The sequence below is a fragment of the Spea bombifrons genome, chromosome 8, assembly GCF_027358695.1.
Source record: "Spea bombifrons isolate aSpeBom1 chromosome 8, aSpeBom1.2.pri, whole genome shotgun sequence".
NCBI lineage: Eukaryota > Metazoa > Chordata > Amphibia > Anura > Pelobatidae > Spea > Spea bombifrons.
The window spans coordinates 21,238,775-21,254,458 of NC_071094.1; the positions used below are offsets into that span (position 1 = coordinate 21,238,775).

At 40.3% G+C, this 15,684-nt stretch overlaps 1 protein-coding gene across 5 annotated transcripts in view; it reads left to right on the plus strand.

Moving 5' to 3' along the window:
- LOC128504008 (diacylglycerol kinase delta-like) overlaps positions 1–15,684 on the plus strand; it is a 73,230-nt gene that overhangs the window by 31,250 nt on the left and 26,296 nt on the right. For all 5 annotated transcript variants that reach the window (XM_053474218.1, XM_053474217.1, XM_053474220.1 and 2 more), the window contains 10 exons: positions 944–1,054; positions 1,351–1,431; positions 2,248–2,352; positions 2,512–2,644; positions 5,289–5,395; positions 7,866–7,991; positions 11,121–11,223; positions 11,644–11,806; positions 12,062–12,170; positions 12,254–12,393. In XM_053474218.1, the coding sequence (XP_053330193.1) occupies positions 944–1,054; positions 1,351–1,431; positions 2,248–2,352; positions 2,512–2,644; positions 5,289–5,395; positions 7,866–7,991; positions 11,121–11,223; positions 11,644–11,806; positions 12,062–12,170; positions 12,254–12,393 (1,178 nt within the window). The remainder of the gene's footprint in view (positions 1–943; positions 1,055–1,350; positions 1,432–2,247; positions 2,353–2,511; positions 2,645–5,288; positions 5,396–7,865; positions 7,992–11,120; positions 11,224–11,643; positions 11,807–12,061; positions 12,171–12,253; positions 12,394–15,684) is intronic.

Here is a 15,684-nt window from a genome sequence, read left to right on the forward strand (position 1 = left end):
TAGGATTAATTTTGTTTTAAAAAAATAGTCCTGTGTCCACAAATGCCAATGCTGCCCGGATTCAGCGTTTCTTCTGAAGAGCAAGAGATCAGCTGCATGGTTAAAAGAATACCCTAGACAGTGTGTGTTGCTGAGAAAGTATAAATGGCCCTATGAGAAAAACACAATCATCTGTATCTTTAAAGTGGTATTGAAGGTCGAAATGCTTTGGACAATCCAACTGAACTGTGAAATCCCAGTTGTTTTCAAAGAAATCATATAGTCAATGCATCATTATGGTCAAATAAAAATGCAAAAGTTCTAGATGTTGAATGTGCTGTAACTTTGGTGAAAGTCACACAGGTTTAGTAGATGGTAGATCAGATTTATGGGGTTGGCTTAATGAGCACATTTCTTGCTAAATTCACAGGCAGTGAGATACACTTGGTTTAGTTAATAAACCCCTTTAGTGTGACCGGGAGGTCTTTTCACTAAACATTGAGTCCCAAAATTACTTTTGCCAACTTGCATTTGCACTGCATAAACATCACACTAAACTTACAAAAAAGATAATCCAATACACATTTTTTTATCCTATTTTAAGAATACACAACATTTGCTGCAAATGTTTCTGAAATATTGCTCTTTGTTTTGTGCTGACCATGCTGATCTATTCATGCAGACTAAGCAGGATTTAAGCAGGAGGCAGGCATTCAGCCTATTCCAATATCCCTGCAAGTTATCTGTTGGTAATAATTATTATTAAAATTAAATAAAAAAATGGACTTTGGTCTCCTCAAACATTATACGAAATTATTTTTAACTAACAAATTCAGTTCCTACCACAACCATGTTCATATTGTATATGCAATTGTGTCAAAATAGTATCCCGATTTATGAAATATGTCTACATAATTGGAGATACTCTATAAATCGTGCTAATAAAACTTTGCTCTCTCTGCAGAAAAGTGTCAAAGAGGGGATGCTTCTGAAACAGACAAGCTCTTTCCAAAGATGGAAGAGACGGTACTTCAAGCTTCGGGGGAGGACATTGTACTATGCCAAGGATTCAAAAGTAATTATTTTGCTTATACTAACCTCCCTATATAACCGTTCTGTTACACTATTATTGCCTACTGATATGCATAGCGCCATAACATTCTGAAGCAATGCACATTAGGTTCCCTATACAATATATATTCTTGGCTTGTCACTCTCTACCTTGAAAGTATTATGTGGCTTTATTGTATACATATAATCACTTGTTGAAAGTCTGTTAGTGCCTCTTATAAACCTACACGTTGTTTCCCCCTCCAAATTATGTGCTTTAACACACATTTTTTGTTCTCTCCCTTTGTCCTATTGCCACAGTCTCTGATCTTCGATGAAGTTGACCTTTCTGATGCCAGCGTAGCTGAGACCAGCACCAAGAATATAAACAACAGCTTTACGGTAAGTGAATATTAACCGTCACATCCATATAATGTATATTCAGATCCATAAGAATTGGAAGAAGCAGAAAGAAGAATGAGCATGAAAAGGAAAGATAATAGGATTGGTAGCAACCTAGAAACTTATTTTGACTTTATGAATGACTGACCTGATATGAGATATGAAACTCAATTGTTTTCTTTTTTCAGTATTGTTCTTGCTTTTGCCTCTGTGTCACATTTGTTATTTCTCTTTTAAGTTACCTACCCTTTTCATTTCACCATTTCTTTTCCATTCTGAAGTGGGAATTGAAAGGAAATTTGTGGTTTCAAGCACCCTAATTCATAATAATGGGCTACACCTGGCAAATTTCTCAGCCAGAAGGTCTAAGCGGCCCTGAGTAATGCATAGTTCAGTTATGACCATCTAAACTATCCTTGAAGAAGAAGCTCACTTCGCCCTTCATAATGTAAATCATGTCAGTAAGATGAAACCATAACTCCCCTGCCAACCTCCTCTTTAGAGAAATTAAGTAAAACCCTTTCTAGTTAATTTCTAACAACACCCTTCTACTTTGTGTCTTCTTTCTCTACTGTAATTTTTACTTAATTAATATAATTTAGAACCCTTTAGTTTCAGCTTTGATAAACAAATATGAGGACATTTGATAATAATTGCAGGAGAAAGTGGCTTAAGTGGAAAAGAGTAAATGAATAGGGATGGGAGTGGAGAAGAAAGACAAGAATTATCATTGAAAGAGAACTAGTTGTGAAGTATTGAAATGTTAACATGACACATTGTTTCTGTCACTATATAATATGATTGTCCCATCTACAGATCATTACTCCATTCCGTAAACTGATCTTGTGTGCTGAGAACAGAAAGGAAATGGAGGACTGGATTGGAGCCGTGAAATCTGTGCAGAAGTGGGACCATAATGAGGTGCAAAAGTACAAATATATCAGGGGCTTTGACATTCATATGTTTGCAGTGGTTGTTTGACATTACTGCAGGAACTTTTTGATTAGGTTGCATGTGAGAGGAATAGATCTCTTCTACAGCCCCTCTCTGTAATCTGTCAATTATTTTAATTTCTTACAGACAACCCAATTCAATATGGAACACTTTTCAGGAATGCACAACTGGTATGCTTGTTCACATGCTCGTCCCACCTTCTGTAATGTGTGCAGAGAGGCATTATCTGGTGTTACCTCCCATGGACTGTCTTGTGAAGGTATCTGAAGTAATATAAAGAATATGTTCTTAGGGAATGTTTATTTTTAAATTTAAAAACATCTCTGTATTGAAAACAAAGGTAGAAGTGTATGTTTAGGTGATTCTTCTATGATAGTGCCTCAGAAGGCCTCTGAAGGCATATGGGAAGACCAATGCACATGTGGCATGGACCTATCACAGTGTAGAATTGCCATAACTGAACTGCTATAAATAAAGGTCAGTATGTAGTGTATTTTTGTGTATTTTTTTATATATATTATGAATGCTAGAGACTCTCTTTGCTACGTGATTGCTGTTAAAATCTCCACTTTGCATAAAGTATGCATTGTGTACTGAGGGGTTTTAGAAGCCTATAGTTGGATCATGTGCCTCAGTTTTGTGTGTAAGCATAGTGTTGTCAGGAATTGGTTCAATAATCGGGGTATTCATTCAAACTGTAGGGAACTGCAGTGTTGGGAAATTATCTTTTGTGTATTATAGAAATCAGGAGTTGTAGTTCTGTGTTATTTGTTCTCCATGGCAAATGTTTATGATCGTTACAGTGCTACAGGCTCCTCCTAGGCACATCTATTTTGAAGTGGTAGGAGAACTGCTCTTGGTCATAACCATACCTGGGAACTCTCAGGATTTGGGCCCCACCCAGAATTTGACAAAAGATGACGACCATTCAGCCCATCCAATATGGCCATTATTTCTGTTCTAAAGAGTCAAATCTTAACCAGTCATGTCGACCTCTTTAACTGATATGAATAGTAATTCTCAGGAGATGGAGATTGGGGATTTCATTGTGATGACCACCATTCTTACACAAGAGTCATCAGTAACCTACTGTTGGGGTGATGTTTTTTTTCCTTTAAAAGAGCAGACACTGTTCACACAGATATTTTATTGACTACCTATACGTCAGCACTTTTCAATCCAGTGCTTACTCTCAAATTAGCAATATCGTATGTAAGAGCTAGCTACTAGCGCAAAGTGCACAGTGGTGCCTCTTAATTACAACAGAGAGGTCTTCCAATGTTTTTGCAGTGATTTAATTTTTTGTCCCTTCAGTACTAACCCTTGAGGTACTGATACCAAGTAGCAAGCATGTGAATGGACGGTACTAATCGATCCTTGCTTAAAAGTCTTACAGTTCTTGGTCATTCCACTGAACGGGATGGAGGAACAGGTGAGGCTGGTGCGGCCATCTCCTACTTAGCAGAGGGCTGTGGAATACCTGTTACCCCTTTATAATTTATTTCTTAATATATGTTAAAAGAGGAGAAAACTGAACAAGTGTTAAGTTGAATATTTGTAACTGGCAGTCAGAATTACAAAGTTGCATAAACTCAACTGCACCATGTAAAATTTTATCTTACAAACACTGGTATCCGAGTAAGTTTCTTGTTTCTGCGAGCAGGACACCTGCGTGGTGTGGTCATGTCCACTTCCTGTCTATATTAAGCATACTTTCCCCTGCCTTCTGCCCTGTTACCTTCTACTTAAAGTTATCTGGGACTAGGCCCTATCCATGCATGGCTAGCCACACCCCTATATAAAGCCACTCCCCAGTAGAAGGAGAGTTCTCTAGTATGAATATCATGGTCTGTCAAGCAAGTTGTGTTGATTTTAGTCAGTTGAGTAACCCTTTAACCTAACTGACAACTTAACCTATGGTGAAATAACCATAATTGATTACAACTCCTTTAAAATTCTTCTTGCTGGGTGAATGATGCTGGAGCTTTCTATCTAGTGTTTGTTAGTCATGAGGGTGCTTCTCGCTTCAACACAGATGGCACAGTTGGAGGTAACTTAAGACTGCTTGAAGCCTAATGAGCAAAAATGAATGTACAGTAAAATGTAATATGGACTACTGTGAAACCTCTTAGTTTGTGTTTGTGGAGCTGTTCTGTTCCGTGTTTGATCTTATTTTGCAAATTCTAAGAACATAATGTATGGTGTTAGGAGGAGACATGGGATGTAAACATGGGAGGGAGGGTGGTCAGTGACACAGCAAAATATATATAAAGTGGACAGCACTTCAATTACGCGTATAAAATATATAGCAGATTAGGATTGGGGTAGGATTATCTGGTCCAGTGCTAGCCATATATGTGGGCAAGGCCCCAAACACACTGAATTTGTATGGGGATGGGAGGAGAATAGAGCGGAGAGCGTGAGTGTCAAAACACTGCTCCTGCGACCTGGAGATTTACCTCCATGTCCTGGAGAACTGTAAATGTAGAGCTTCACCGGAGTCTCTGGGCAAAACCCAGAGGTTTCCCATGTATGTATACCAATACTATACATAAATACTGTATAAGCCTAACAAGAAACATGCAACCATTATGCTGGAAGATGAGTGAATCTTGGATATATTATTAAAAGCTTTAACAGTTGGGTATAACTTGTAACGTGTATACTGAAGTTAGGCTTTGGGACTAACATCTGCCCTGGCAGTGGATGAGATCTACTTGGGGGTGCACTGGCCCAAAAGGCCCAGTTTGCTTGATGGTCAGTCTGACAATGTGTATAATACATTAACACACTTGAAAGCCAATAAACTTTCTTTATCACTACAACCTTTGAAAGGTAGTCATATTTTGACTATAACCGCAACCACTGTTTACTAAACTGAATTTCCTTCTACCTCTTCCCAGTTTGCAAGTTTAAAGCTCACAAACGCTGTGCTGTTAGAGCTATTAATAACTGCAAGTGGACCACACTGGCATCTGTGGCAAATGACATAATAGAAGATGAAGATGGGGTGAGTTCAGAAGACAATTATCCAGTGTCATTATATTCAGATTGTACTTTTCATTTTAACACTGAGATTTGACCCTGTACATTGTTGTTTAAACATTAGACATTATTCTGATCTAATGATCAAGAAGAACAGAATTCTTCATACCTGTCAACCTTCCATCATGGAGATACTGTCACAATATATATAGTAGTGTAGTTTTATATAAATACACATATGTGGTCAAATAGCTGACAACAAACTGCAAACACAATTAAATTGATGTATGTCGAAAAACAGTAACTTGGGGGTTTATTAACCTCTGAACTGCAGCTGCGCACCTCTTGAGAAGGCGAGGTGAAACAACTTGCAAGCATTAAAATGCAATTGTTAAACTTGCATAAATCAAAATAAGAGTATTTAATTTGCTTTTTGTTGTATTCATGTGCTTGCAAGCTGTAAGAAGAAACAAATGGAGAGGCTACAATCCCATGTAATTACAAATAATAAATCCAAGCGTAGCTGGGTGCTGCAGCTCCAAAGGGACCCGGTCCAGGTCTCAAATTGTAACACAAAAACAAATAGTTGCGCCAGCTGACACCAGCAAATCACACAGGGATATCCATAAATGTAAAAGAATGAATTTACCGTATTTGCTCGATTATAAGACGAGGTTTTTTTCAGAGCAAATGCTCTGAAAATTACCCCTCGTCTTATAATCGGGGTCGTCTTCTAATCAGACCTCAAATAGAGGTCTGATTAGGAGACTAAGATCCAGATCCCCCGCACCGCTGCAGGGGACCTGGATCCTCCTGTCGTCGCCCCCCCCCCCCCACACACACACACACTTACCGGTGCTTCCGGAGGTGAAGTTGGCAGCGGGGGTTTGTATGCGTCCGTCGCAAATACCTTCCCCGACTGTCAGAGATCAGAGTTCCAGAGTTCCTGATCTCTGACAGCCGGGGAAGGTATTTGCGACGGACGCATACAAACTCCCGCTGCCAACTCCACCTCCTTCCGGCTGCCGCGGAATGAGACGTCAACCCGCTGCCCCGGCAATACAGCAGGAAATTGGAAGCACCGGTAAGTAAGTAAGTGTGTGTGTGTGTGTGTGTGTGTGTGTGTGTGTGTAGGGCATTTCTAGAATGCCTTACACCCCTATATGCCACTCTGGCACTTAGGGGGTTAAAAGGCATATTATGGGGCAGAGTGGCATATAGGGAGGTATAAGGCATTTCAGGAGGCAGAGTGGCGTTAAGGGGGCATTTAATAGTGCACTCTGCCTCCTGAAATGCCTTATACCTCCCTATATGCCACTCTGCCCCATAATATGCCTTTTAACCCCCTAAATGCCAGAGTGGCATATAGGGGTATAAGGCATTTCTGGAGGCAGAGTGCTCTATATAATGCCTTTTAACTCCCTTAATGCCACTCTGCCTCCTGGAATGCCTTATACCTCCCTATATGCCACTCTGCCCCATAATATGCATTTTAACCCCCTAAATGCCAGAATGGGATATAGGGGTATAAGGCATTTCTGGAGGCAGAGTGGCACATAGGGGGTCAAAAGGCATACCATGGGGCACAGTGGCATATAGAGGGTTAAAAGGCATATCATGGGCCACAGTGCCATATTGGAGTGGCAAGCCTGGGGGCAGATGTGCGTAACTGGGGGACATGTTGGAAAATACAAGAAATAAAAACAAAAAAAAAATATTTTTCTCAATCATAGCTTTTATTAAAAAAAATAGTTTACATGAATTAACATTTACTGGTAAAACTTTTTTCCTTTAGGGTCGTCTTATATTCAGGCTTTTTCTTTTTTTCCTAAGTTAATATTCAGATTTTGGGGGGTCGTCTTATAATCAGGGTCGTCTTATAATCGAGCAAATACGGTATTAAACGTCCGTGGACAGTAAAATCAAGGAGGGCAACAGAACAAAAACACAAACAAAAAGGCTAAAACGCTTAACGTGTTTCGCACAAACTGTGCTTAATCATAAGCAGCGTGTCCACGGACGTTAAATAAGTTCATTTTTGTACATTTATGGATATCCCTATGTGATTTGCTGGTGTCGGCTGGTGCAACTATTTGTTTTTGTGCTTGCAAGATGTGATTGTGTTAGTCTATATAACATTTATCTCAACTGATAACTCAGTGTTTAGTAAATTAGACAAAATGATACCAATGGGAGTTCCACTCATATTTGCAATGATGTAGGTTGGACCCATTTATTTAAATAGAAGGCATTCATTTCATTACTTCAATAAATAAAAAAAAGAATGTCCTAGAGTGTATGCAACATTTCTACTGTACTTCTCATTATCGCTGTGGAACCAAATATATATTTCATAATAAGACAACAATGACCAAAAGTCACTGTTTGTACTCTTAAACAAAACATCATATAAAGTATTGTGTTTGCCTAATTTTGGAAGAGTTAATAGTTGTTCTTTAGTAATCTATTCTTGTGTCTGTTTCATCTTTACGCAGGTGACAATGCCTCATCAGTGGCTAGAGGGTAACCTGCCAGTCAGTGCGAAATGCGCCGTGTGTGATAAAACGTGTGGGAGTGTGAGAAGACTGCAGGACTGGAGATGCCTGTGGTGCAAAGCTATAGTAAGGCTAACCTTTATCTATTTCTATGTGTATGTCTTATGTATTTATTATTTGATTCTCCTGAGATGACCCACTTCTTTATAATCTTCTAATTAATCACCATTATCTTGATGAAACTGTTCAAGAAGTTCAACCGAGGTATAACCAATATTTTGTATGTCTAGGTTATTCCTTTTTGACAGTATATATATAGTTAAGTTTTCAGGTAACTGGTACTCTAATATTTTCAGGTGTTGAATAGTATAGTTTGACCTTATTTAGCTCATTACTAAGATGCATTACTGTAATATTTTTAGTGTTGAAGTTCGTCTGTCATCTGACCGTTCTTCTATCTTAATCAAAGAACTCCCCATAATATTTTGAGTTTACTGTGCTGTATAACACTTCACAGAAGTTATTAAAATACTAATACAATATATGCAAATTACAAAGCAGTTGGATCTATAATATACCCCTGTGGTACCCCATTTTTAAATGTAGTTGTTTTGGAGTTAAATGACAGCATTGGGAAGTGATTGAACTTCAGATAGGAGACAATATTGTGTATAAGAATTATGCTTATATTTTTACAGGGCCATTTAAATATAAATATATTGAAATAATCCCTTAACCCAAAAATGTAATGCTTCTTGTTAGGCATTTCACATTTTCAACAATTAACGTACAAGGACTCAACACTCCTCAAAAACGCTGCTTGCTTCTAACCTATTTATTAAAAGAAAGAATTATGATTTGTTTCCTGCAGGAAACCCATTGGTGCCAATTAGATAAAACTTTCTTAAAGACAGAGAGGTTCCCTACGGTTTTCAGCATCATTAGAAAAGAAAAATAAAATGCGGGGTGGCTATATAATTAGCAAGAGACCTAAAAATTGATATTAAACATCAAGAATAAGACCCAAACGGTCGCTATATAATATTAGTATGTAAGATAGATGATACCATATATACTTTAGTAAATATTTATGCCCCAAACCGTTCACCCTCAAGTTTTATATCTAAGGTACTATCCAAAATAGAAAATCTTAAACAGGGAATAATTATAATTATGGGAGATTTTAATTCAATTCTTGACCATCAAAGAGATAGAATCTCATTGCGAGGAATACACCCCTCGAAAGATACTCGAAAGATTTGATCTACTGGATATCTGGAGAATTTATCATCCAACAGACCGAGACTATACTTGTTTTTCTAGATCATATTCCCGAATAGATTTAATTTTAGGAGAAGGGGAACTTAGGCACAATGTCCAGAAAATTTTCATTGATGAAATTACCTGGTCCGTTCACAACCCGGTAACATTCGTTCTAAAAGCAAACTATGTGTAGGGTTGGCAGGGTTTGGAGCGTAGCGCAGTGAGACACCAGATATGCAATAGGGGCAAACAGGCAATATCAGGAATAGCAGCAAGTTTATTCCACGGAATAGAAAAAGGCATAAACTGTACCGTGTAGCAATCCTGAGGTCAAGGGTAGGTGAAGTATAGCAAAGTCCATTAAACAAGTCGAGATCAAGGGTAGGAGAGGTGTATCAAAGTCCATAAACAAGCCGAGGTCAAAAGTCCAGTAAATCCAATAAAGAGGTATCAGCAAACAAGTTCAACACGGGTAACAGCAAACAGGTAGGTAGAGACTTGAACAATCAAGTAATGAGGCCTAGAAGCTGTGGGTTTAAATAGCCCTCTAGAAATCAGCTCCTCCCCACCAATAACAGAGACCCCTGCCCTCTTCAGTATGTACAATGGAGTAGTGACTGTCAGTCACTACTCGTCCCGCCCCTGACCAGGAGTTATTCATTATTGGAGGCGCTGGCCACGCCTCCCCGCCATCACTCCACGTGTGGCGTTTCTCCCGTGCGGCATTCGCCGCACTGGAGTCCGGGGATGCGGCCTATCGTAGGCCGCGACCGCGTGGCTCGCGGTCGTGTACAACGGAGCCGCGTGGTACACGGACGAAGTCCCGGGCGTCCCGCGACTCCGCCATCGGGTGGAGACCTGTGCTGTCGCCGGGGGAGTGAGGTAGGACCCTGACACTATGTAAGAAGTATTAAAGACTGGAGGATTGATAAATAACTGTCATTTTTCACAAAACAATTGTCCAGAGCCAGTCCTAGACCAAATTGCTCCCCAGGCAAGAATACTCTGAGGCACCCCCACCCCAAGACACATGGAGCCCTGTTTAGGCAATGGGCTTCTGCTACACCTGTTTTATATAAACATTATTGTCACTTCTAGGGCTGTAGAACACTGAGATACACCCATACGCAGCAAAAATTCTAAGCTCCTAGAAAAGAGGAGCACGGGGGAGGAAAAGGGACTGGGGCCAAAAAGCTTCAGGGTGCCAGGGAAGACTTCATCTGCATCAGTTGAACACTGCAGAAAGCAAGAGTAGGTCATAAACGTATACATACATGCAAACACTAACTCACTTCCTCCTTGCACCAATAACCCTCTCCATAAAATAACACACACTTTATTAACACCATGGACACTACTGCCATACAGTAGCACCCACTCACACTACTGCCATGCAGTAACACACACTCAGTCTAATGCTATACACTAACACACACTCCAACACCATACACGTTCTCCCGTCATCACTGTAGCTTGCACATGTAACCTTGGGGCCAGCCCTTTGTTCACTTCAGCTTGTTCATTGCAAGTTGCCGCACTACTACCGGGGGCTAATGTAACGTGAGTTACCGGGTGCCTGGTGCCATTCTCTCGTAGCAACTGCCTTAGCACACTTCTTGGCTGCGGTCAGCGTTCTGTATAGCATGAGTTGTGCTGTTACGTCAACCTGCAGCACTGGAAATGGAGGTATTTGAGAAAGCGAGTATCACGTTAAGCTTGCATTTTAGGATCTAATCGGCACCCTCTTGATTCAGGTGCCCCCTGCAGCTGTCTGGTACTAAAACTGGTCCTGGAGTGGTAGTTTCATTCAATGAACATCCACAAGTGCTACAAATAATACCATTTCATTTTGCTTGTATCAGGACAGACATCATATTATAAAGCTATATTTAAATTGCATCATCATATTGTGAGGGTAGTATACTTGGGTCTCACATCTCTTTCCATTGTCATTAATATGATGTTTTTGAGCATTTGCTGTTTTCTTCCTAGGTACACAGCTCCTGTAAGGAACAGCTTGGCAAAATATGCCCTCTTGGAGCTTGCAGAGTCTCTATCATACCACCTATTGCCCTAAATAGTATTGACTCTGATGGTGAGTGCTTTCATATTTAGCTTTGAATACATATTGATCTAACTATATGCAGGACAGGGATTCTGTATCTGAGAATGCATGGTGTGGGGAAGAAAACAATCTTAAAGTTGAATATTCACTGTGATATACAGATATAAAGAGAAATAATATGGAGGTATGGATAACTACAACATTGAGATATTGTGTGTGCGTGTGTGTAGGAAATGTAATTTCAGTGTAAGTTCATCCTTAACATTTTGTCAGTAGAACATTGTTTGTTCTTGTCCTATAAATGAGAGAGTATTATTTCCTTAATGTCTGTTATGTGACACAGTTAAAGGAAGAAAGCAGGGTCCTCAAAAACTAGTGGTTTATTCTGTGGATCATTTGTACTATTTTCTCAACTTGATACTTACTAAGGTATTATAAATGATTTCACAGGATTTTGGAAGGCTACATCTCCTGCCTCTTGTGCTAGTCCACTCCTTGTCTTTGTTAATTCCAAAAGCGGAGATAACCAAGGTGTAAAGTTCCTCCGCAAATTTAAGCAGTTCCTGAACCCAGCTCAAGTTTTTGACCTGATGAATGGAGGACCACAGCTTGGGTGAGTTAAAGGGTACACACTTTTAAATGTCTGTAGGTTAGTTGCTGGCTACTGGACATGGAAAGGTAAAGAAATATTTTTTTTTTAGCTTTTGTTTTACTAGCCCATTATTAATATGAATTCTGCTCTGGTTTTCATAGTGTCTGACAAAGTGAGAAACGTATTCTGTGTATGAACCACATTCATTAACAGAAGCTTATTTGTGTATTTGGAAAATATACTACAATTACACTACAATTGTTTTACTTACTTTAGGTTGCGCCTGTTCCAGAAATTCTCTAACTTCCGTATACTTGTTTGTGGTGGAGATGGCAGTGTTGGGTGGGTCTTGTCAGAAATTGACATGTTGGGCCTTCACAAACAGGTAACCAGAGTAACCAGTTTTCACTGTATCTGTTGGTGTTTTTTCAGTTCTGTAAGCACTTTTCTTAATCTCCTCAATCGCAGTGCCAACTTGGGGTTCTGCCACTGGGCACTGGAAATGATCTGGCGCGGGTTCTTGGTTGGGGAAGCCTCTGTGATGATGATGCTCAACTGCTCCAAATACTTGAGAAGCTGGAACGTGCCACCACAAAAATGCTGGACAGGTATGAGGAAGAATGGGGGCTTTCTCATAATCCACTTAACATTTCGATATATTCATATATAAAAGTGTATTGATAATTACTTTCTGAAGGTATGTGTTTTTTGTAATGTATGTAATGCCAGAAGAAATATATGGATAACCAAAAAGTGTAGTCATTGTAATAAGTTTCTACAGACATGAAGCCTACACTTTCCTAGGAGAAGGAAAAAAGAGCTAATTATAACACTTAGTTATTTCAAGAAGTGTTGCAGAGCTCTTAGTGAAAAACAAAATTAGACCAACCTACCCACGTTCTTCCTTCAGTATCATCTTAGCTCATGTACCTATTAGAGTTGGAATTGTGTGCATGTTAAAAAAAAGCACAGTCACTTCATGTAGTTCTAATTCTAGATATATTATTCACTTATGTGAGTAATGTATTTAATCAGATACAGCTACAGTGAATAAACATATAAAAAGATGCAATTTGAAAGACATACGAGTTATTACATTTTGTTTAATCAGTAATGATTAATAATAAAAAAAGCATATTTCTAAGGTTTTGGGCTGGCCAAATGAATAAACAATTGTTTCTTCTATATTGGTCGTGTTGTGAGTTAGTCTTTCATTTTTTAGAGGGTTAGAGCCATTTGAACATCAATGTCTAGAACTAGATGTGCTGGGGATATATGATGGATACGGTTGTCACGAACGCACTCTACTCCAAGCGTGCGCGTGACTTGGTTCTGGTGGTAAAAGGGTTAAAATTCACTATCTGTCTGCACTAGACCGAAAATAGCGATAAAAATACAAATATCCACCCTTACTACCACCCGCACTTAACTATAATGATATAACAAATATCAAAATAACGCTGCCACCACCAAGACAATTTAGAAATGGGGTGTCTTGGTACCCCAAATGAATCAGACTATAAAAACCCACACAGTATATTTTAACACAATAATTATGTGATTTAAAATTATCAATAAAACGGTCTCTTCAGGTAACGTGAGTCTTTACCAGACAAAGGCAGAACTTAATAAAGGAATATTTATTATGAATAAAAAAATCACAGTGCATACACAAAAAGATGGTAAAACAGATTATTTACACCAAACAGATAAAAATAAAAAGGAGAAAATTACAGAAAACCTAACTACTCACTGAATGGTCAAGTAACAGTTTTTCTGTCCGTAGGGCTCCGGCAAGGAAAGATGGCGACTTACTCAAAATTAGATCTTGGCCCCTAGTAAGCACAATGACCCATCTTCTCTCATAAACTTTATACTCTTCCCCAGTTCATCTCGAGTTTCCAAGCCGGCCCAGAGGTGGTCTAAGCGGAGGGAAGGGGTACCATAAGTGACCTCCCCCTTGTGTGGTGGAAACATATCCGTCAAAATAACTAATTTTAATTGTATTGTCCCTCCTGTGCTCGCCACAGCAATAATTCATGCATTTATGAATTTATTGTAAATTGTGAAGTCCATAGATATGTCACACTAGCTACTTATGACTGAACATCACAGACTTCACAATTCCTTCCAAACTGGTTAAGTGGCGCTGCCATGTTTGTACTCTTTTTGTAGGGTGTGCTTTCCCCGTTCTAGGTATGCACACAAGGAGGTATGATAATGAATATATAAGTTATTATTGATATGTGTTTGATATGACCTGGATATGAAATGGTTTTCCTGACTGCTAGTGGTCACTTAGCATATCAAAGAATCCAGTATCTATGAGGGGATACAGGCATATGGTCGTCTACATTTGAACCTAGACAAAACGGCAGCTCCACTGCAGGACCTAACACCCCGTAGAAGGCCCCGGTTGGAGTCCGAGCTTCAAAAGGACAAATTTATCTCACAAGACCTTTTGGCACCACATGCCTGTACAATCAAATTAACCCCTCTAATACTGAAATTGGCCATACCATCTCTACCAGGTAGCAAGTCCATGTATGCACTACACAAGTTGGTGTGACACCTCCCCCAAATAAGATGGTGGCCCAGAGATTAAGCCACAAGCTTATCTCTGCGCCTACCTACTTTTCCCTGGGTAACAGTTTCCGGCTAAGATAAAGTATTTCTTTGGGAAAACCCACCCTACAGAAGGTACTTTTCAAAGCATCGGCTACGTTGTCTGCTCTGTTACAGGATAAGGCCATGGTCTCAGGGTACCCAGGGGCATAGTCCATCCCCTTAGTAACAGATTGGTTCTCCATGCGGCTCGGTATAGCTACAAGCCCCAACAAATCTACTTGATGGGTAGCTAGGGTGTCTCGCCCTGGCTTCCCAAACCATGTAGGCCCTTCGTAAGGGATAACAGAATGGCCACCAGTTTCACCCTCTCCCTTGTGTCCTGACTTCGTAGTCCCACAGAATACGGGCACGGGTGCACCAAAGCCCTCTCTTTGTCCCCTATTCTGCTGCCAGGTTACCACAGCTATGATTGAAACATCTGTCACTCCACCTGTTCCACTCCAAGGATGCATACATACAGGACCCTGGGAACCAGCTAATCCTGACACAGAGGAACATTCACTCACCCTCTGCCCTTCTTCACAGGGTGGCCCCCTCACATTTTCGCACAGCACCTCAAACATCCCTGGTTCTGGCACAGAGTCACTCTGCCCTCCCTCCCAGTGAGGCAAAACCTTCAAATTCTCAAACAGCACCTCAAACAGTCTGGGATCTGGCACAGACGGACATTCACTCGTTCTTTGCCCTTCTTCACAGTCGGGTGTTCCTCTCACACTTTCGCAAGACACCTCAGACATTCCTGGTTCTGGCACAGATTCAATCTGCCCTCCCTCCCAGTGATGCGAAACCTCCACATTCTCACTTGGCACCTCAGACACCCCTGGTTCTGGCACAGATTTGCTCTGCCCTCCCTCCCAGTGATGCAAGACCTCCACATTCTTACATGGCACCTCAGGCACCCCTGGTTCTGGCACAGATTCGCTCTGCCCTCCCTCCCAGTGATGCAAAACCTCCACACTCTTACACGCCACCTCATACATCCCTGGTTCTGGCACAGATTCGCTCTGCCCTCCCTCCCAGTGATGCAGAACCTCCACACTTCCACACGGTACCTCAGACATTCTGGGTTCTAGCACAGGCAGACATGCACAACCTTTCTGCCCACTCTCCCCATGAGGCTGCCCTGGTACATTTTTATACACTGCCCTTTCTATGGTAGGGCCCCTAGAAGACCTGGATAAATCAAAAGTATCATCCTCCGGCATATATTTTGACAACAGCCTACCCAAATCAGTACCCAGTAACACATTAGTAGGAATGTTATCTGATAC